The sequence below is a fragment of the Thermobia domestica genome, chromosome 1, assembly GCF_964235325.1.
Source record: "Thermobia domestica chromosome 1, izTheDome1.hap1.1, whole genome shotgun sequence".
NCBI classification, from domain to species: Eukaryota; Metazoa; Arthropoda; class Insecta; order Zygentoma; family Lepismatidae; genus Thermobia; species Thermobia domestica.
The window spans coordinates 231728426-231752901 of NC_137454.1; the positions used below are offsets into that span (position 1 = coordinate 231728426).

The following is a 24476-nucleotide window of genomic DNA, read 5'->3' on the forward strand; positions in this document are numbered from 1 at the left end:
TAAAGACTTCCTCACATTTTTCCGTGCATTTTACAATCTACAGATCCGTATAGTAAAACTGCACCATATGTAATGGCTGTATTAAATTGTGAACAAGTATTCTCGCACACCTTCGACTTACGTTACGTCGCTTGTATTACATTAATTAAGCTAATGTTAATAAGATTTTATCAGAGAGCATGGTATTAATTATGGCATTTATTCCGAAGTTGGGCGTCCGCTTTCGCCACGATTTTTCGCTGTTATCTCCTTTCTACGCTTTCTGCAATTAATCCGTGCTCTTCACCAACTTTTAAAAGATTTTGCTCGTTATCAACGTATTGCTTCACAAATGTTAAAACTGTTAGTTTATTGCCCTTGTACATTCGCCATTTTGATAACATAAATGCTCGTTTCTTTCCCACAATGTCCGGCGGGAGCTCATGTGGTTCGGATTCCACGTTAATCAGTAGGTCCACGTCTCATATAGCCTCGCTGCTGAAAGGGACGCTAAACTAAAAATCAACTCAACTCTTTCCCACAATGCAACTGTTCGGTTACCTTGCGCCAAGTAATTCCCTCCGCTCGCCGTATAGTCCCATGTTTATAACCGCTTATATATAACAAATAAACAGATTTTTCGAGACTCTTATACATTATCAAGCACACAAACGATCAAATTATCCATATCTCTCCTGTAAATTTTAAAAAATTTTGCTGGAAACGGACGCCCAACTTTGGAATTTAACCCTTAATTGTAGATGGTCATGAATATTATTATATTACCTAGCTTGAAGATAAGTTTTTGGTTCAAAATCATGGCCAATGTATGATCGAAGGGAAAGCCATAGATTAAGTTTACACATTTATTTTTTTACGGTATATATTTTTATTTTTATGTTATTTATTTAGCTTAACTTTCGAGGTGTTCCTCCAATTTCAACCCTACAAAAAGCACTTAAAACATTAAAAATTGTTAGACTAGGTTAGGTTACGTTACCTTTTAAAACAAGACTATCATGCTCCTGAAGCACAAAAACCTTCCGCCAAAAGTTTCACGTCTTGCAAGTAGTACCAACTTTTACATGTACAATAATTTCTCATAGATATTTTACATAACTCCATTCCCAAGCTTACTCACCTAAAGATCACGTAAGAACTCCAAATCACCATTTCTTACCTCCTATCTCCTGTGAATTTTATAATTGTTTAGTAACAACGAGGAGCACCACTAATGTTAACCCATTTATTTATTTATTTATTGCATTTCAACATACTTTAAATTTGATAGGGGAGATTTTCCACCAATCTGGCAGCAAAGTAATTTTCTGAAATTTTGGTACAGTTAGCTGACGGTACGCAGCAATGATTTCAAAGCGCTGAAGCACAGCATAACAATATACGAGGATCATTCAATAAGTAGACAAAGTCTATATTTTTAACACTAATCATTTTTTTTTGTTTGTTTGTTTCAGGGGTGTTAGCTGGCAACCTTGGGATATGCTCTGATCTGCTGTTTCGTAATTTTATGTCAACATAACTTCAAAAATATCAATTCATCATGGCAAGTCCTCTAGAAGATTGCACCTTAGAAGAACAGCGCTCAGTCATTAGGTTTTTAGTCGCAGAAGGTGTAAAACCAAGTGAAATTTTTTCTCGAATGTTGAGACAGTACGGTAACAGTTGTATGAACCGTGCGAATGTGTACAAGTGGGTTGATCGGTTTAAAAGTGGCCGAACAAGTGTAGGTGATGAACCCCGATGTGGACGTCCAGTGGAAGTTTCTGGTTCTTCGTTGGAATCGAGGATTGACGGACTTATTCGTGATAACAGAAGAATTACTGTTGAAATGATAGCTGAGGAAGTTCAAGTAAGTGTTGGAACTGTTCACAATGTCATTAGGAACATTTTAAAGTACAGAAAAACGTGTGCCAGATTGGTTCCCAGACAGCTTACTGACGCTCATAAAGAATCAAGGCTTTCCATTTGTCAAGCCTTAACGCAACGAAGTTTGATTGAAGGAGACGCTTTTTTTTGAAAGAATAGTGACTTGCGACGACGCCTGGATCCACCACTACGACCCTGAGACCAAAAGGCAGAGTATAGAGTGGAAACACACTAGCTCTCCAGTTCGCAAAAAATTCAAGGTTCAACCTTCCGCTGGTAAAGTGCTGCTGACCATCTTTTGGGACTCACATGGTCCAATCTATTGCGATTTCCTTGAAGATCAGCGAACTATTAATAGCCTATACTATTCTGAGATGCTAGAACACAAAGTAAAACCAGCTATCAGGAGCAAACGCCGTGGACTCTTGTCAAAAGGAGTCATTCTTCAGCACGATAACGCCCGCCCTCATACAGCCAAGCTGACCCGAGATAAGCTTCAAGAATTGGGTTGGGAGGTCTTACCTCATCCTGCCTACAGCCCAGACCTCGCCCCATCTGATTTTTACCTGTTTGGACCACTCAAAGACGCCCTACGTGGAAAAAGATTTGCTAACAATGAGGAAGTTAAGGCAGCGGTGCAAAGATGGCTTCGGGGTAAATCGAAAGATTTCTTCGCCAAGGGAATTAGGAAGCTGCAAGAAAGATGGGACAAATGCATAACTGTAAAGGGTGATTATATTGAAAAATAGCCTTAGTTTTGAAAGATTGAAATAAATCTTTATTGAGCTATAGCAATTTGTCTCTTTACTTATTGAATGCCCCTCGTATAATTAGCGTTATCATAAATCCCATTTTGACCGGGATCAGGCACGTAGCCAAGGGAGGGGGGGTCCGAAACCCCGTCTTCGAAACCAGAAATGAAAAAGTTAAGGAAGGATGAAACAAAAAGAAATGAGAAAAAGAAGAATCAGCGTTAAAAATAAAAAGCTAAAGCAAGCTTTTGGTTACTCTTTCTTACGAAGAGATTTGTGTTACTTGCAATACATTATGGCGAATGAGCGATATATCTTGGAAAAGTCAGGGAATTTGAAATTTCTAGAAAAGTTACGGAATTCTCAGAATTTCTGCTATTAGGGAAATTTCAAGCTTTCGAAAGCATAGTGCCGCTCTGTAACAGTGTGGACATTTTTTATCATAATTTTTCGTCATCGCTTCTCTGCAGTATCAAACATGTTATTTCAGAAACAGTTTTCTGCTGTTCTTTTAATTGTCATTTGGAACAGACAGAAGTTGACGGAATAATGAAATCAAAAAAGTTATGTGGAAAGAAATTTCTATTAACATTGATTCAACACAGAAAGGAACACAGGATGGGATAACGGCGTGATAAGTCAGATACAAAGATCCCTAGGAAGGGAACTGCAGCATCTCATTTGCATTCTTCATACCAACGAGTAGCCATTTCGACACGTGGTTACCGAATTGGATGATGGGACGACCGGACCCAACGCTTTTTCCGGCCCCATCGGAAAGAAATTAAAGGTTTATGAACGTTCACCGATGGTCTCCTTTACACCCATTCCCGTTGAATGGGTGTCTGAAATGAAAAAAAAAAAAAAAAAAAAACAGATGCTTTAAGCAGCGGCCAGAATTATCTCATTGAAATTTGTAAGGCTGTTACTACAGGAATGTGTACTACCGATCTAGCAAACAGAAAACCAGGACTATTATCACATTCACGATGGCTTACATTGGCCTGTAGGATGCTTCGCCACTACATCAGTACTGATAAACCTAGTTCAAGTTTGTGTCTACTTTGTCAGTACATTGTTAAAGTATACGCTCCAGTCTGTTTTCAATACGGCGAAATCCTTCGTGCAAAATGGACGCCATGCATCTGTTTAGCATAGTTAAGCTATCACGTTTTCTGCCAGAAAATCTACAACATATAGTTCATTCTGTTCTACAAACAAACGGATAATACACTCATCATGAAAACTTGCTGATAGCGATGACAGCAGATGAAATCGGCATTCGAACGTTAGGCTGGAGAAGGATAAAAAAGTGCCGCAGCCAGAAGACTCCGCGATCAAGCCGCCCACGTGACTTCAATCTTCCGAAATTAAACTTTACAGCTGAAAATTACTACGACATGATTAATTGGCCTTAATGTCTAACAGAGCCGACAATCACATGAAACATAACGGATCAGCAGCTTGAAGAAAACATCCGAACTTCAGCTACTCTAACAACAACATTCCTTTGCCATAGTCAATCTGTGGAACGAACAGTGAAGGTGGTGTCCGAGGCAGCGTCGAAAAAGTGCGGCCAGAACGCAAGATATATCTACGTTAGAGCCAAACTGAAGTCTAGAACAAGAATGTCCCGCTTCTAAACCAAGAAGAACTACGTGACCTAAAGTCAAATGTCAACGTATGCCTACTGGGTGGGTGGGCGTAACTCGATGTGCAACCACCTCCCTATGGTGAGTTCTGGGTTATTTAGCGTACAGAGCAAAATAAGCGAAAAGTTGCACAAAGAAAATCGTGTTATATCAAGGGCTATGCCTATAATCATCGTTAACATGGCATTCCAAACAAAATCTGGACAGTAATTCCAACAACTCAGCTAATATGGCTGTACTTTGACTCATAAACATTTTAAAATTATTTACTGACTTTGCTGCAAGTTTCTTTTAATAAAATAATTGTATTATAACCATCAGGTAACTCTAAAAACGACCACAAGTAGCTTTTCTGTCATTGGTGTTGTGCGTGTTGCCTAACCAAACACTTAAAAAACTTTAAGTCCGTTGGGGCAGAGTAAGGGGTTGTCCAAAGAAAATTTTAAAAAATCAGTAAGGTCTGTGCCAGTAATGGCACCTTTTCCGTACTAGACGTCATCGAATTTCCAACAAAAGTGCAAAACGCTCCACCCTATTGCTTGTCATCGCATGTCAACACTGTAACCAGAAACGAATCCTTTTCTGATAAGACTTAAAACAAGCATGCATTTGCTCCTGTCGTTTACTGAGCCACAATCAGCTGATGTGCGAACTATTGCCCCTCTTTACATAGCTTTCCAAATTGCTAGAGATGTTAGTGAATGCAACTTTTCGCAGTTGAATGCTTCTGGCACTGTCTTGCATGTTTAGCCATTATCAGATTTATCAGCCGCGTTGAATAGCTCAAATTTTATGGCTTGTAGCTGTCCAGGATGCATTTATAGCTGTTCTAAAAAATTTAAATGCAAAGACAAAAAATTAAAAGATATTTTATTCTGTGGCCAGTTGCATTCACTAGCTTCCTGAAAAATACAAACATGTGCATGGCATATATGCACATGGATCCCAGTAATGAATCAAGTGATTATAAAATTTAACCACATGTTGCTTAAACTTTAAATTTCTGAAACCGCCGTTGTACTATCTGCTCATTTACCGCATCTCTATCCAGGGCCGTCGCGTGGGTTGTAAGCGCCTGGGACGAGAATTCCCAGGTGACCCCTCCCCAGTGTGTTATGAAAAACAAGCAGAGTTTAGTCTGTACTTCTGGATTTAAATATGGAATGTAAGATCATAATGCAAGATAAAAGAAGTTAGTATTATGTCATTTAAAAAAAAAAGTGAATGGCTTTTGTAGTTAAAAGCAAAAGTTAATGAAAACCTGGTTTTAAATTATTGAAATCGAGTGCAATTCTTGTTTATTTTGAACTTGATACACATCAACATAGAAATAGCATAGCATATACAAATAACGATACAAATATTAAATTCCAATATTAAAAAAAAAATCTTCTCGCAGAGGGATAGAGAGAGGGAGAGAGTTCCAGTTGAATAATCCTGGACGATGTTTTACTTTACGGGTAATTTTTAAGTTCAATACTCTATCGGAAGTCCCTCAAGGATCTAATCTAGGTTCCCTGTTGTTTCTTCTTGTTATAAATTATATTTCTCCGTGTATTAAAACTTTTAAGTTCTTCTTTTTGCCGACGATCTCAAATTATACCCGAAAGTCAGTTCAATTAATGACTGCGTGAAACTTCAACAGGATCTACAGAGAGTTCAAATATGGTGTGATAAGAATAAATTAGTCCTGAACTCGTCCAAATGTAAAACTCTTTCACGAGGAAATAAAATTCAACTAATTTTACCTATAGGGTCTACAATAAGTGGCACTCCCTTGTCTACCTCAAATATTATCAAACATCTAGGAGTTATATTTGATAGCAAATTAACCTTTGCTCAAGGCGTGGACGCAATAACGAGTAATGCATATAGAAACCTAGATTTAATTTATAGGATAGGACAAGATTTCTACAAAGAATCAACATTTATAAGGTTATATTTTTCGAATGTGAAATCAAAATTAGAATACTGTTGTACTGTTTGGACACCAAATGTCACTAAATACTCTAATGAAATAGAAAATATACAGTTTAAATTTTTAAAAATGCTTCCATACAAGAAAACAGGTTTCTACCCAAAGTATGTTCCCTATGAAGACTTAGTAATGAATTTTAGTTTTCAGACATTAGAGAAAAGAAGATGGGTATTTCATCTGTTGTTCTTACATAATTATTAAACGATATAATTGACTGCCCAGAATTAGTTTCAGAAGTATTATGAGTATCCTAATAGGTAAGACTAGAACAGCAAACACTGGGACATTCTATTGTAGAAAAGCAAGAACATATTACATAAGTCTCTTCTGTGGAGAATGTGTGCTTCATATAACGAAATTGTCAGATTTCATGTAGTAAATGTATTTAGTAAGTCCGGAAACGAGTTCAAAACAATTGTCAGGCAATATCTTCTGCATAATTAAACGACACATATTTGTGTATGTATAATAATGTATGTATAATAGTGTATGTTAGATAATTATGTACGCGACACTATAACTGGCATTAAGCTTATGTGTTGTCCTTATGAAATAAATAATTTTACTTAGCCGTAGCCTGATCATTATTAAAATATCTGAATTAATATATATATTTTTTAAATTCATTTACCAACATAATCTGAATCCCTTGAATTTTGTTGCTTTGTCGTCCCAGCGCCCCCTTGGTCGCGGTGCCCAGGGCAATAGCCCCGGTCGCCCCGCCCAAGTGACGGCCCTGTCTCTATCAAATGTATGGCATATTTTACTTCCTGTTCCATTATTGATTGCTCCCAACTTACACTCTTAAAATATATAGACCAATATCAGTGTTTTTTGGGAGAGGAATTCTCATGTTTCAGCTGCTCTCAATTAGTTGTAGCAACCACAACTAAAAGGATACAAGAGGAAAAAACTGAGAAAACATTACTTTCGCATTTTCTCACTTCGCAAAAAAACTTAAGGAGATAGTGAAATATCCTATTTATTTTACTTAAAAGACTAAGTATGTATGTATATCTAAACAAAAAGTGGTGAATTAATGATTGAGAACATTATAAAATATTTATTTTATTCTCATTCACTTTTTCTCATTTCAATATATTTTTTTAGTACCCTTCACAAAATCATTCAATTAGCAGTTTTTAGATGTAACATTGTCTGGATTAAGATCTGATGTACTGATAAACTTGTTATTTTGGTTCTTAACCCCTCAGTGAAGCAAGGGTTTAAATCGTGGCTTGACCGTTCCAATGAAATAGTATTTAAATTTTGCATTCTTAATCCACATTCCCAAAGCATCCTACAATTCCGACCTTAATAATTTAAAGGTGATGCCACTTCAAACATTCTTCTGTAAAAGTCATTACCACGTAGTGATATCGGAAACAATGCGAAGAAGGGGATATCAAAGGTAGGTCGGAACCATTAAGGGAGGGGAGGTCATTACCTCGTAGATACGTCAGAAACATGAGAACAAAGGGAGGTCACTATGACGTAGATAGGTCTGAAGCATGTGAAGAAGGGGAGGTTACTATGACGTAGGTAGGTCGGAAGCATCTGAAGAAGGGGATGTCACTATGACGTATTTACGCCAGAAGAATTTGAAGAAGGGGAATTCATTACCACGTAGGTAGGTCGGAAGCATGTGAAGAAGGGGAGATCACTATGACGTAGATAGGTCGAAAGCATGTGAAAGAGAGCCCATTATCACTTGGTTAAGTCGGAGGCATGTAAAGAACACGAGGTCGCTACCACGTAGGTATGTCACAACTGAAGGATTGAAGAAATGAATGATTGCATTGTATGAAGTTAGAAAACTAGTCATCCTCAGGAAAAGAATTTGTTTCCTGGTTAACTCTTTGAAGCACGGTGATATCTAAAAGGTAGTATAATATTAGTACCAGCGTGCTTCAAAGAGTTTTCGCAAGGTATTGAAAGGCAAAGCATCATAATTCTTTGAGACTTAGGTTTGTTTCTTTAAATAACCAAATAGAAGTTTCTGAAATTAAACTTTTTAGTTAAGCGTCCCACTGTTATGTCCTTTAGGCTAAAGGAAACGTAGGATTAATGAAAGTAAATGATTGTAAAGTTATTTTTTTTGGGGGGGGGGGGGAAGCTTCCACTGGGAATTAGATTCGAAAGCACATGCACCAAGGGATAGTCAGTAGACCAGCGAGTGATAGAAGTTTTTCTTCTTCACAATTAAGAATCTACGATCAAGAAATAAAATTATATTTTGTGGTAAATATTCGTTTATTTTATGTATAAACTTACTGAATTATTTCATTTTTAGGTATTTATATACCGTTTTGGAAATTTAATCACAGTTGGTTAATTTTCATGTGTATAGAGCTCAATTCATTTATATTGATCCGAATTTGAAGTTGCCACTTACGTAAGAAATGCTGAGCTTCCACCGCTAGTTTTGTTCGATTTGCAGACCATCTTTACTGACTATTGCCAGGCATTGGGGTCTTCATTGCAGAAGATGTGTTGCAACTGGACCATGGATATTGCATTATTGCATCCTACTCTTCTTTACAAGCTTTCCACAGGCCGGAGGCAGTGCAGACATGACAATGGGACAGGTGGTACTTGAGGAGTCCGAAAGCACAATAATATATTAGCTTGGCATGTCTGAGAAGGGGATTGCCAAAATTCCAGTTTCCTGTTCCATGCGGCGACAGAATCCCAGCATTGTTTTTCGAAATGGCGCTGGATGCCTTGTTTTGGTTCAGTTTAACCTGGTTCACGTCTTATCTGTATAATGCTGGATTTCATGCTGGCATATTTCAGTCGGGACATAACTCTGATAGTACACATAATTAATTTTGACATTTCTCTCCACACCTTCCGGATTCGCAGTTTGCCCTTTACGAGAAACCAGCCACAATCATGAATCCTTTTAGGAAACTCTCTGCGCACTGGCGGAACAACGTGCATCGGTCCTTGGCGTCAACAGGTCTGTATGTAATAGCACCTCAGTCTGTCAGGCAAATTTATGACTCATCAAGGATAACAACAAACTTCCAACGATCACCTGCGAGGTGACGTTCATCCAGCATCCTGCAGTCCTTTTACGCTCAGCCACATGACATGGCTTCAGGGTGTGCACACTGCTCTTGCGAACGACCATGAGGCGTAAATCCCTGTCACTGGCATGGTTGATTAACGCCTGCAATGTGCGGTATTTGCTGGTCATCGCACGCTGTGTGTGTGTGGGGGGGGGGGGTTCGGTGATCGCCATACGCCGAACCACACGCAATAGTAGCGGGGTCCTCTTCACGAGAGGCCAGAGTTTAGCTGTTCGCATCGGTGTGGTGGACCCAGGATTCTGTGCCGCATATTTCCATTTAATACGATTCACAGTGGCACGATCTACACGAATATTACGCACTTGACATTTCTACGATGCCCGACGCCGTGAACTTAGCCTCAAAAAGGACCTCAATGAACTTCTCCTAGAATCTGTTCAGTTTCGGCTGCATCAGACTACGCTCTACCACAACGCTCTACTGCATGAGTAACGGCATACTGTTGCTTACCTCGTGGTAATTTCACGACAATGGGTTGCATGGTACAGTTGCACATTGACATCGGATCGATAGAAATGAATCAACCTCTGTAGATTTGGTAGTTACTAAAGTAAATATCGGGGGCGCGGTGGTTCAGTGGTAAAGCGTTCACCTCCGGTGCTTGGGGTCCCTGGTTCGATCTCAGTTCGCGCCGTGTGAACTTTGTGGTGGACAAACACAGTGCTCATGGGTTTTTCCGGGGTTCTCCCGTTTCCTCCCACTTTCTTCATTTCACCATTTCATTCATTTTTCATCCCGGCATAATCGTGGGACGTAAATCTGAAAGATTTCCTTTTATTTTTAAAGTAAATATCTAATAGCTGTGGCCGTTCATTTTGGAGATGGTTTTGGTTCCGCTTATTAAAAAATCAGAAAGAGATTTAGAATACTTCAGTCAGTCAGATTCAGTCAATTCATTCAATACGTCAATTAAATCACGAAGATTATTATATTATTATATTTTGTTGTCGTCAAATGTTATGAATTTTTCTAGTTCTTGTGAATTACATCCTTATTCAACACCGAAGTTACGACTACTATAAAGTTCTGTCGTTTTTTGTGGAAATATGCGTTCCATTGGCTCTCACACCATGAGTTGAATGCGAATGGAGATAAGGCGAAGGTTAATTGTTGGTGTGGGTATATCCAACATACTACCTGGTTGTGACAGTTCAGTTACACCGTGAACTTGCTTAAGAAGAAAATGAACATGGGACCTCCACAAAGCGTCATAAGGGCGTGTATGCTGTACGAGTTCAAACTGGGGTCAAACGCCGCTGCAGCGGGACGGAACATATGCCAGCCTTTGGTAAGGGTGTCGTGACTACGCGGAGAGTACAGCGGTGGTTTAACAAATTTAAGGACGGTGACGAAACTCTCGAAGACGCACCATGTACCGGAAGAACAACATGTAAAAAATTATCTTCAGACAGCAATTGAGACGAACAGTGGTCAGACATGTGGGGAACTGGGACTACAATTCAGTGTGAATGGAGAAACCATTCGGCAGCACCTCCATCAACTTGGAAAGCACTACAAGTTGGGTCGATGGGTCCCACATGATTTGACTCCGGGCCAGAAGGCAACGCGAGCAGACACCTGTGTTTCTTTGCTGTCTCGTCTGAGGAAGGAAACATTTCTAGAGAAGTGATGAGAAGTGGGTCCTGTACGAAGCTCCACGGCTCCGTCGTCATTGGTTAGTATCCCATAAGCCGATTCTCAAACAGCCGAAATCAGCACTGCAGCAGAAGGTCCTCCTGTGTGCTGTGTGGACTGCTTGCGGCATCCTGCATCGGGAACTGCTACCAGCTGCTCAGAGCATGAATGCAACTGTGTACCGTCAGCAGTTGAACCATGTTGAAGAAAAACTCAAAACTCTGGAGCCAGCACTTCGGGATCGCAAAGGGGTCCTCTTGTACAGGGCAACGCTAAGCTCCACGTGGTTAGAATGACCCCGGACACCATTCTACGTCTTGAATGGGAAACACTATTGCGCCCGCCATAGTCCCTGGACATTGCACCGCCCGATTATCAGCTGTTCCATTCCTTGGACAATCATCTTAGAGGACGCCAGTTCAAATCCCTAGTAGAGATGCAAAATGCACATTATATCTTCTTCACTTCACGACCCACCAAGTTCTACCGCGAAGGAATCCATGGCCTTCCAGAATGTTGGAAGTAGGTCGTAGATGCTGATTAGGACTATTTTTGATCTTCCAGGTACGTCTTAGGTGAAATATTGATGTTCGAAGGTGGTGGGTGAAAAAGCGATAGAATTTTCTTGGTTACCTTATAATAACATGCATTCCGACCCGTGAAGAAGGTTTGAATCTGGCAATCAAGCAAGATCAACTCTCATTGTATAGGCCGTTTCCACCACAGTATCTCGCCTTCAAGAAGAGCTGGATCACAGAGCCAAACAGCATCGTCATTTCAGATTTTGCTTGGGGGAGGGAGCAAGATTCTCTATTGACATAAGAGTTTCACGTTTTTTTTTTGTTTGTTTGTTTGTTTGTTTCATTCCTCAGCTCAGAGAGACAATTGTCCCCTGCCCTCCCCAATGATGCTCCTAAGACCAATGAGTATTTTAAATACATTCTTATGGAGTTATAACAAAATTTTGTGAAAATATAAAATAATGACTTAAAATTATCATCACCTGGTAGATATATCGAATACCTTAATCTCTGTTGTAAAAAAAAAAATCTTTAATTTAACGTAGCACAGTTACGTCCTTTAGGTTAAAGGAGGCGGATAATTAATAAAAGTAAATGATCATCAGAGAATTGATGTAATAATAATGAGAAAGAAAATGGGAGAATCCCGAGAAAACTAATGGCCATGATGTTGTTGAATACAGTCTTACATGGCCTGGGATCCAAGCAGACTTCTTGCACCAAAGGTAAGCGTTATCAATTTTTGACTTTTTGACTTTCCTTTTTTTTCTTCACTGTCAAGAACTACTGAACTCTACGGAGCATGAAGAAAAGACAGATATATATTTAGAACAGTCAAAAGTCTACTCATGCTACTACAGAGTGATGATTTCACGGGGTGTTCCGGGAGAGAATTTCCTTCCCGGAGCTATGGAATTCTCGAAGAAGCATATCTCTGATCGTACTCAACGTGAATTATCAGTATTTTTGCAGGACTACTTTAACATGCTGTGTATTGAAAGATTCCTCTCCAGGAGAAATATTCTAAAATAATTATTGCTCGAACCCCAATTATAGTTTCCTCACGATCGTCTAATGCTTCAAACCTCTCGATTACGCCCACCAGCGCACTTAGTTACCATGCCCTATCTCTATAAGAATGATTACTAAATATTTCTGCTGCTGTTGAAAATAAAGTAATTTCTGCTGTAACTTACTGGGAAACATTCCTGACTTTAAGGAGATGTGTATATTTATACGTAGATAAATGCCTATATATATGCTAGATGTAAGTTTAGATTAAAGCTAGCCTAACCTAAACTACTTTGAACTTATAACGATTATTTCTTCTTTCCTTTTTAGATCTAATTTCAGTTTCTTCAGCGGCACAGGAAGTCATGAGTATTATCTATTCACCATCATGCAAAGTGATCTCATTGTGTAAAGGCGCAGGTAATTAAAGAAAACAGCAGTGAAGGTACTGAAAAAAAAAAAAAGTGCAACGTTTTCTTTGATTTGTCAAATGTATAAGTTTATAGTTTGGTTTAAGAAGCACTATCTCTCTCTTAAATATGAAACTAACCGCTGTTTATAAATAACATGTAGACCCTAACAAACATCATTTCATTCTCTCTTTGTGTCTTTGTAGGAAGTTTACATAAAGGCTGTTTCCCTCACCTGCTCAATTGGATTCAGGTTAAGAATACGATGATCGGAACTGTCCAAAATGCTCTTCGAATTAACTCTGGAGATCTTGAGCAATATGATACGAAACGATATCTTATGGTATACAACCTCTGTCTAGAAAGTTCGGTGAATGACATCAAATTGCTCACGATTATACGAGGGTCACTACGAAATTTTGAGATGTGAAATAACTTACATACTTAAAATCAATTTAACACTTACATTTTCTCAAAGTATTCACCATTACACTGTACACACTAATGCATCCTCGAAAACCACTTTTGGAAGCAGTGTTGCCAGTCTTTTTCTTCAAGTGTTGAAAGTTCATTCTCGTAAGCCACTACAGCTTCTTTAGGGCTGCAAAATCTCTTCCCACGCATGCGATCTTTGATCCTGGGGAACAGAAAAAAATCACACAGGGCCAGGTCAAGCCTATACACGGATGGGTCATAAGTTTGACCTACGTAAATTCTAAAAACTGAATTGTGATGTTGGCCGTGTGTGCGGACGCGTTGTCATGATGAAGCAGGATCCCACGCAATCCAGTTCTTGGACGCCGTTCCCGAAGCTTCTGGAACACTTTTGTTAGGCAAACAGTGGTGTACCACTGAGCAGTAACAGTCCTTTATTCTTCAAGTGGAATAGTTGTAACATTGCAAGATTTGGAGAAGAAAGTTGCGACCATCTTTTTCCCCACACTTCGCGGTCGCTTCACTTTCGTGGGTGGATTTTCGTCTGGAAAGATCCAAACTGTAGACTGGCGTTTATTTTCAAGGTCAAATTGATAGATCCAAATCTCATTACCAGTAACAATATCAGAGACGCGTCGAGAATTGCCTCCATCAAATCTTGCAAGCATTTCTTCACACCATTCCACACGCATGCGCTTCTGCTGTTCAGTCAAAGTGTGAGGCACTCAACGAGATGAAACCTTCCTGAGCTGAAGATGATCATGAAGAATTTTTGTTACTGCTGGCGATCCAATGTTCACTCTAGATTCAATGTTCTTGAAAGTTGTTCGAGGATTTTCTCGAATCATTTGTTCCACAGCGGCAATGTTTTCATCTGACACAGCTGTTGCCAGACGTCCAGCTCTCTCTTCATCTTTAAGCGATGTCTGGCCTCTTGTGAATTCACCAAACCACCGAAAAATTGTAGCACGGGAAGGAGCAAGGTCCCCAAATGGCCCCTGCAAACGGTCAAGGCTTTGTGTCTCGTTCAAACCACTTTTGAAATCGTAAAGTACCATTGCCCGAAAATGTTCCCTTTCGGGCTCCATTCTAGACCGCCGAATACTTCTCACATCAACAAACAAGTGAAGGCGATACGGCCACGCCAATAAGCGAGGCGAGTTGAAACTTGCTTCGCTTCTCCGTTCTGGATACCACTACCAAACGCAATTGTTGTAATTAAAATACTGTCCCACAACAATGCTTGTCTCAAAACTTTCAAAGTGATCCTCGTAAGAGTACGACACAGCTGCTTCCCTGAAGCTGGACAGGTCAAAACATGTCTGAACAAGTTCACGAGTGGCGGCACTGTGAGTGTATTTATCATTTATAAACAGCACATTGTACAGTGACGGTGTAATGCTCACGGTCGAAATCAAAAATGGATTCCAAAATGAAACAGAGAACGAATATATTGTTGTTTCAAACTTGGAAAATCAGCAAAGGAGACTCAGGAAATGCTGAAAACACTTTATGAAGAACATGCTACTACCTTGAAATCTGTTTATGAGTGGTTTAAACGTTTCTGAGAATGGCTGGACACCATGGAAAACACCCCCGAATTGGCCAGCCTGCAATTTCATGCACCCGGACATCTTACAGAAATTGAAGAAATTTTCTGCCCAGGATCGTCACGTGACAGTTCGAATGGTAGAGGAGGAAGTAGGAATCGGTCATGGCACGGCCCATCACATAGTGAGCGACCCAGGATCTTGATAAACACCAGCTTTGCTCCAGACTCATGCCCCACACTTCGACGCTGGACAAATAGAACTTCGACTTGACGCCTGTGGAAACCTAATAGACATGGTGGATCGAGGCCCTTTCCTCAAAACCTTCGTCAAGGGAGACGAGACTTGGTGCCTGAGGTATGACGCCGAATGCAAAACGTCAAAGTATGGAGGCGGGGTCCAGGATCGCAGAGAAGCAAGAAGGTGCGAAGTGATAGATCCTGCAACAACACAATGTACGTGGTATTCTTGGATTCTGAGAGTCTCATCCATACAGAATTCTTCCCTGAGGGCACCACGTTAAGTGCAAGTACGTACATGGAAATACTGAAATGTCTGCTACAACAGGTCAAGCTGATACGCCCCTAGTACGCCAAGCAGGTCGCCTGGCTCCTGCTCCACGATAATGCCCAGCCACACACTGCATTTCTGGTGCAGCAATTCCTGGCCAACAGGGGAGTTGTATAACTCAATTATCCACCTTGCTTCGTACAGTTGTCTACCCCGGATATTTTCTTGTTTCCTAAATTGAAACAGCCGTGAAGGGCCAGAGGTTTACAGACATCCAACGTAATGTTTCGACTTAGGTGAAGGCCATCCCTAAAAACGAGTATACCAGGAGTTTCCAGGACTTGTACAGCCGTTTCCAGAAGTGCATTACCATTAATGAGGGCTGCCTTGAAGGATAGTAACTACTGTTTCAGGTAAGACGAGAATCCATTCGAAATATAGATCCATTCAACGAACTTTCTGGACAGAGATTGTGTTTCATTATTGTGAGAACATACAAGCTTATGAGTAACTGAAAACGATCACCAATCTGTACAACACTGGAGTTACCATTAACGACGTCTTTGAAAGGCCGCGAACAGAATACAGTTTCATCTTACGAGTACGAATAATGACCCTTGATGGTTTATTTGATACTTTAAACTTTTGACTTGTATTTCTCTTTAATACGGGGGAATATTTTCCTGCTACTCACTTTCATAATAGTGCACGAATTAAAGACCATGTTTCATCCCTATACATCCATTTAATTTAGTAATAATTAAATAAGTATCTATCAGTAAAATGCATATACGTACACCCAAGTTAATACGTAATATACAAATACAGAATGTAAACGCAATTTGTTGATACCTCTTTGTTACGTTCTCCATTACTGTTTTTAATGTTACTTAATGTGTAAACTATTATAATTTCGTATAATTATTAACAAAAATTCAGACAACGACGAAGAAAATTCAGACATCGTGAGCGTTAACTAAACTATGTCATCAGTCAGAAAAGTTTCAGAACTATTACTCTAATCACCTCAAATAAAAAATAAATTGCAAAATGAATTTCAACTTCTAGTACAAATCTACAGTGCAGCTTACAAGTTGAGAGTTTCGTTGTACTAGCTGTCAAATATAAGGTCTGCAAAATAATTTTCAGAAGAGAATGGACAACTTTAAGCTTATATGTCTAGTTTGTAAGTTATTGTTGGTTAGACCACTATTGCCCCAGGCAGGCACGTAGCCAGGATTTCGTATAGGGGGATCCATGACATGAAATACTGTGGATATCACACCAGAGCTCGATCATTCTAACTATTTGACTGGAACATAAATTGGTTCGTTTAGCCAGGATTTCGATATGTGGGTGGGTAGGGGGGGGGCGTGACAAGAAATACTGAAGGCCCAGGAAGGATCAGTCTAAACCAGGTTTTCCGCCATGATTTTAAAATCAGGGGGGTGTTCAAAAATTTAAGGGGTGTGTAGGTGCTTGACTTTTACAAAACTTATATTATTATTTTTACCTTTCTCGCATTATCCTAAAATTCTTCAATAACACAAAAGATGACACCTTTCCTCCGCAATCCTAATTTCAACAAAGTAGAAAATGTTGAATTGATCTTTTCGTTTTTATTTATTTATTTTTAATTTTGCCTGAATACCCATTACAATCAAGGTAATTTATAGTATTAACAAATTTATTCACTTGACTAATGTTGAACTAAAAATCCGTTTTCTTCATTAATGTATGCATGGACAAATACACATCGGATGTTCTACATTTATCACTTCTCTTGTCGTTCTTAGGTTTCTATTTGCTCTGCCTAGAATGAAAATTTTTTCACGACTGAGATCAGTCATTGGTTAGATTAGGTTAGATGAACTCGATCTGATATCTGAAGTGCTAAAACAATAATATGATATACTAAAACATTTATTGCTAATTGCAGATATTGTGCCTTTATCGCAATATTGTGGGTAACTTAATTCGTTTAAATTTATAGCCAAGGTAATTTAGTACTTTGTAATTTTGTAATTTATTTTACCAGTGTGACTCATATCTTCACGAATGTATTAATAGTCTTTGGAGACTACCGTATGAATATTTTGACAAACTCTCCTCTGAACAGTTATTATGCTTTTTCACATTGTAACACCACTTTATAACCTACACATGCCTTATGCGGGTTCGTTTTATAGTCAAGTTAAATGTTTCTTGTGTTACTAATGAAAAAACAAAGTATTGGAAATATATTTACAAGCATACTTGTGACCGCGGCGAAGTCTTACAAAGATTGAAAATCATTCTTCCAAGTTCTTTAATGTTGTTTGAAACACAAATTCATTTATTTTGATTCACTTATGGCACAACTGAACAGATGCCACTCCTGTAGGACTTCTCAACCATTCCTCGTGTGCACAACTTATAAAATTTTCAAAATCAGCCTCCACACTTTTATTTTCACTTTAAACATCAGGTAAACAAGATCCTTCCAAGGACACCATCAAATTATTAACGTGTTCTGTAGTGAGCCAGCACTATTCTGCAGTTAAAATTCTATTCATTGTTGAAGATGATCTCTCCACTGAAGCGGTACCGATTAGAAGAAGCTTTTGTTGCCAGAGCTGAAAAATTAGGAAATATAATACATTTATATTCTTCACAGGAAAGTTTCAATTAGAAATCCCTTGAAGTAAGTTCTTTCAATCGTTTGAGGGTTCTATATTCAAATAGAACTTCTTCGCACAAAACATGAAATAATTGTCAAAAATTCCTTATTCAGGCTCGGATCACAGCAGAAGTTTAGGGCGGGGGGTTGTTACTGGAAGTTTAGGGGATGACACCCCTCATTGGGGGGTCTGGCGGAATCCCTGGTCTAAACTACTTTACTGGCAACATATATTGGTTTGTTAGGGCATTAAGATGAGGATAGCGTCTGTTAATAAGCATTTTAATAACAAACTATGAAGAAATCTCGAGTAAAAGAATTTTTAAAAAGTATTGAAAAAGATTTTATAATATTTACGTTCCTTCCTTTGTTCATTCAAATATAGTAATTTTCCTTTCATTATGACCTCAACTTAAATTTAAAAAAGTACATATCCACTATTATAAAAAATACATATTCAATAATGTTTTGTAAACTATTTTACAATATCTGCGTTCCTTTCTCTGTTTAATCAAATGTTAACAGAACTTACTTTCCACACAACTTTTTTTGTTTTCATAATTTCCGTTAACTACTGTCTGTTCCAAATGACAGGTTAAAGGAACAGTAGAAAACTTTCTGAAATAGCATGTTTTATACTGCAGAGAAGAGATGACGGAAAATTATAATTAAAAATGTCCATACTATTACAGAACGACACTATGCTTTCGAAAACTTGAAATTTCCCTGACTAGTAGCAGAAATACTAAGAATTCCGTAACTTTTCTACAAATTTCAAATTCCCTGACTTTTCCAGCATATCCTGCTCATTCACCATTTTGTATTGCAAGTAATGCAAAACTTCTCATAAGAAAGAAAAACCAAAAGCTTGCCGTAGCTTTTTTTATTTTTAACGCTAATTCTTCTTTTTCTCGTTTCTTTTTGTTCATCCTCCCTTATTTTTTTCATTTTTGGTCTCGAAGGGGGGGAGTCCGGACCCCCTCCTTCGCTACGTGTCTGCCCTAGATCTACATTTGCTTGAATTTTTCTCATAAGTCTTCATTCAACAATCTATAAAATGTACTTCTCTTCTTCTTTAAAGTCTTCTTTCATTATTTCCTGTCTTGTTTTTATTTCTCGTTCATCCCTGATAATACTTAAGATAAGCAACCTATACTACTTTTTCACCTAGTTATCACAATGAGTCAAAATCTAGCTCTTCGATGAATTACAATAGTCAACTTTTAACAGTTGAGTCCACTCCGCGGGTCTAGTGGCTAGCACGTGGTTTCCGCTAATGGAGCACAAAAAATATTTTCATAATCACTAACTTTCATTAATCGCCTGTCCCCTTTAGCCTAAAGAGCATAATCGTGAGATTAAAACAAACAAAAAAATAATTTCATTAATTTTAGTAGTCAATTGAGAAGGAAGATATTTGTTGACTCATTCGAAATATCTTCAGTATCCTAGATTTTGATAATATTTCTACCTTCTTTGCAATAACTGAAAAAAAATTAATCCTTTAGCAATCCAGGCCTGACGTAATTATTAACATCTTTTAAAAATAGTTTCTATAGAAAATAATATTGTAATACTGCAATTTTTTATTAGTATTATAAGTAAAAGTCATGATTGAATACACGGCCTCACATTGTATATATGAACGTGAGTGAATGTAATATATACCTGAAATTTGACACTTAGTGTCATCACAAAAAAGAAAGGAACTTCTTAGAATGATCGACTAGTCTATCATGCCACTCCAGAGCTACCATTCATTTGTTATTCTCTGGCTTCTTTAGGTTACAGAGCATAACGACGGGACGTTCTATAGGCTGGACCAAGATAAAACGAACCAGACGTGGGAGATAAAAACAAAAAATCACCAGTGTATTTTTGAAGTAGCAAAAAGTAATAATACATATTACGTGCTTCACGCAGCGAGCTATGAACGAAGCACATTGGTCTTGAACGGAGAGAGAGGTGAGAAAGGCGCAGGAGGGAAAAATACGGCCTGTAGTTGTGAAGGAAAACAGTAAACAGTTGAAGTACAGCCAACTATTAGTGTAGACATGAAAATACCGTTCACGAAGAAGACCAGGCTATTCATCGTAAAAGAGTATTACTCATAAGCCAGATCACTGAAAAATGGACTATCAAAAAAATTTGTGCCGAATTCAAAAGTGATCTGCCTACCAAGTCATCCATGCACGATCTCATAAAGAAGTTCGAGCGAATACGACCTGTCTTCGACCCAAGGAGTCTGAATACTCGCATTTGAAAAGTACCTAGGCAAAGGAGGAATATATTCATTAGCGGAAGTAGTTTTCTCGATCTGGACTTATACTTTATGACGAACGAGACATGGTTTCACCTCAATGGTTACCTTAATTCGCAAAATATGCGGTATAGGTCTGTCGAAAATTTAGAACAAATTTTTGAACTACCGCTGCATGATGAAAAGATTGCAGTGTGGTGCGCTGTGTTGAGGATCAGAATCATTGGACACATTTTCTTCGGAGACACAGGTGTTTCATTGCCGACATCTTCGGAGACATAGTGAACTCAACGTGTTACTTGGTGACATCTTCGGAGACACAGTGAACTCAACGTGTTATTTGGTGACATCTTCGGAAACACAGTGAACTCAACGCGTTACATTGCCGACATTTTAGAACGCTTTGTGGATCAACTCAAACCAGATGAACGACGCTTAACACATTTCCTGCAGCAAGACAGCGCAACAGTATATACAACTCACAATTACTTTTAAGCAGTACACTGTTTTTTCACCTGACTAAATTCTCTCGAAAGATCTATGAGCTTCAAAGTCTCTTGATCTATCCAGTTGCGATTTTTATTTGTAGGGCAACCTAAAGGGCCAGGTGTACCAAAATAATCTTCAAATCATTGACGAATTGTAACATATATTACGCCATCGCCAACATCAAACGGGATGAGTTACAGCAAGTCGCACTGAATATGATCCATCGGGTTAATCTGTGCATGGAACATGACGCTTAACATTTCCAGACGCACTTGTAGATATAGAAGAATGCATGTGTCTATTTTTTTAATCTTTGATCTAGTTGTATAACATCGCCTTGCAGTTCGTATGATTATCACGTTTGTTTGGATTCGATTTATCTTGGGCCTTTATCTTCGGCCTGTATTATAAATTTTGCGATTCGTTACATTGTATTTTCAAGTTATTCGTCAGTTTTGAGAATTCTACCTTTGAAATTGTACGATAATCTATCTCTCTTCTGTTTATCTAATAGAGAATTACTCCTTCAGAGACATTATTTAATATGTATTTTTTCTCTCTTTGTGTCCAGTTTAGATATTGTACAGTGAACATGGAAGGATCTAAAGTATCATCTTCCAGCTCTTTCGATCGGTTGGTTTCACGGATCCTTGATGTTAAAGTATTTTCACAACTTGTAAGTATAGTTCTTGCATACATATAAATTCCTGCTATTTTTTCGAAGGCCAATACGTAATAAATTTCTGCTATTTTTTCAAAGGCCAATACGTACGAAATGTATTGAATTAATTCTCAATTTTTACATTCTTCAACAAAAGCTCATGTTTATTTCAAACGAACGGTACCTCTTATTTTATTCAAAGTAGTGTTCTCCGGAAGCTACAATCTTTTACCACTTTTAGGATAACCCATATATTCCACGATTTAAAAAAAAAAGGTCCTTTCGAGGCGATCTACCCAATGAGCAATTTTTTTATATGTTCAAAAGATCTGAAGTGTTATTCAGAAAGGCCATGCTACATCGACTGAAACAAATGGTAATTTGAAGGCGTCTGGTGAATATTGTGGGTGTAATAAGGCATCCCATTGAAATTTTCTAAGGGTTTCTTCACTAGGTTTGCAATATGTAATCTGGTATTGTCATGGAGAACAATAATTTTGTCATGTCTTTCGGTATATTACGGGCGTTTTCCTTCGATAACTCGATACAAATTTAGTAATTGAGGACTTTGATGTAATAAGGGCGTAACGACTTTTGCATCAAACCCATTTGTGGTTTTGCCATGCTTATTTAGCCTTCTGGTAAAATTTCAATTGAATATCGGAATAAAATACTGCATATTAAGATACATTGTTTTATGTAAAAAAAAAAAAAAACTAATTTTCAACATCGTTTTTCTCCAACTGCATATTTCAGACTTACGCTCTTAATGCATCAAACTCCTCAATTGTATTCGGTAGCGTTCAGCATTAATCGTTTGACCCGATTACAACAGCTAATAATAGATTAAACCGACTTGATTCCACTAAATGCACAACATGGCCTTCTTTCCATAAATATCCTATTGTGGCGTTAATGTTGGTGATTCGCCGGTATGCATTCATGATTTACTGCGCTTAGGATTATCGTAAAGAATGCACTTTACATCACCAGTCACAATTCGAGGCAGAAACTACTTCCTTTTTAGTCTTTGAAGCAGAAATTTACAAATGATTAAACGTTTCACAACATCTCTTTCTGTCAATTCATGTGTACCCACTTTCCTAATTTCTAAATCGTTCCCATTGCTTTTGAACAATTACTAACAATTGACGCGTCAACAATTAGTGTTTCAGAAACTGTTTAAGAGTCTGAGATAAATTTTCTTACAGTAATGCCTATAATTCTCCATCTTCAAACTTTTACGGTGGATCAGAACACTCTTTGTCAAAATCGTTATCTTTGAATCGTCTGAATCACTCTCTGCAAGTTGTTTCAGATAGAGCATGATCTCCATGCGCCTCCACTAGCAAATGATGTCTTTCAGCATTCGATTTCTTGAGAGGAAAGCGTCCCATCATTTTTTTGTATCCTCGTCGCCAAAAGTGCCTTTACATCGCCGTGACGGGTATGTGACAGCGCAGTACTCTAAAGAATGGATGGTTGCATAAGAAATTTTGATTGATTTTGAAGAGTTTTTATTTTGACTAGGAAAATAACGTAGGTATAGGGAGTAAAGGCACAGATTTGAAGCATCAGTGCACTGTCGTCTCTGAAAAGATTCGTATTATTGCCTTATATGTTAAGTTAAACACCACAACATCTGTCACTGATAGCGTAGATCATCTTACTTTTTAAAATTGCCTCTGTAGCCTATTTGTGCATACATTAATCTCCAGACATGATGTATAAAGAGGAGAAAGAAAGAGATACAACATCTGTAAGATTCATGTAATTCACTAAGGGACTATAGGAAACGACTAAGCTAATTACTGCTACTAGCGCTTTTTATTCTTCAGGGATTTACTACGACATGTTCGCAAGACATTATTCTAAGTCCTAAATCTGTGCGTGAATTATTTCATTCGCCTCACTGTAATTATTTTAGAATGGAAACTGATTACGCTGAACGTGAAAATGTTTCTCGTAAAGCAAGGGCCGTAATAAATGTAAATAAGGTTCTCATTATTATATAAAACACATAAGTATTTATTCCGTGTATAGAACAATATAATACAGTAACTAAGCAACATCATAATCACTAACGCCCGCAGGATTTTTTCCAACGGGTGGAGGGGAAGTCCGATATAGAATTTTTCGTTTTATTCCCTATATATATTAACAGTCATAACATTTATCATTGATAGCGTATATCGTCTTTCGCCACTGTAGCCTATTAGTCAGAACATTTATCTCCAAAAAGATATGAGTACTCAAAAGGCAAAAACCTGTAGCTACTTTTGTTTTCCTTTTTCTATTAGCCAGTGGAAGCGTTGTTTCAACATCCTTCTTGTAGCTTGCGTAGCATTCACTTCCTCTTTTTAATTGAGCTTTCGGCTATGAATACTAGGGATGGCCACATTTTTTCGAAAAATACTTTTTCGAAAAATGAATTTTTCAAAAACGAAAATTTTTTCGAAAATACGAAAAATTTTTCGAGAAACGAAAAACGAATTTTTTCGAAAAAACGAAAAACGAAATTTTTCCGAAAACCGGAAAACGAAAACTACCGAGAAACGGAAAACGGATATTTTTTGTAAAACAAACTGAGTTTATTTCATTTGTTAGTACTTCCAAACTATAGTATACTATGCATACGTATAGGAAGTCTTATATAAGGGCTATGTTCATCTGTCTGCCTATCCATCCGTTCGTCTGTCAGCTGGTATCAGAGCACGAGCGGCAAGAAATAGCGAGAAGCATACATGTAGGTTTGCAACACGAATAGATTCAAAAATGAAATGAAATCTTTGAGTTTTACGTCCCAGGGTATGCCGGTTAGGCTAAAGGAGACGGTGATGATGAGTAATGAATGAAATGGTGGAATGAAGAAAGTGGGAGGAAACGGGAGAACCCCGAGAAAACCCACGCACACGGTGTTTGTCCACCACAAAGTTCACTTGGCGGGGGTTGGGATCGAACCCGGGACCCCAAGCACCAGAGGTGAACGCTC

General features: G+C 38.3%; 1 protein-coding gene across 3 annotated transcripts in view; it reads left to right on the forward strand.

Moving 5' to 3' along the window:
• LOC145694598 (uncharacterized) overlaps positions 1-24476 on the forward strand; it is an 81058-nt gene that overhangs the window by 503 nt on the left and 56079 nt on the right. The window contains exons 2-3 of one of the 3 annotated variants that reach the window (XM_081770993.1): positions 12841-12955; positions 21400-21499. In XM_081770993.1, the coding sequence (XP_081627119.1) occupies positions 21416-21499 (84 nt within the window). In that variant the 5' untranslated portion in view covers positions 12841-12955; positions 21400-21415. Of the gene's footprint in view, positions 1-12840; positions 12956-21394; positions 21500-24476 lie in introns of all 3 variants that reach the window. The other 2 variants (XM_081770975.1, XM_081770984.1) reach the window with 2 other exon arrangements.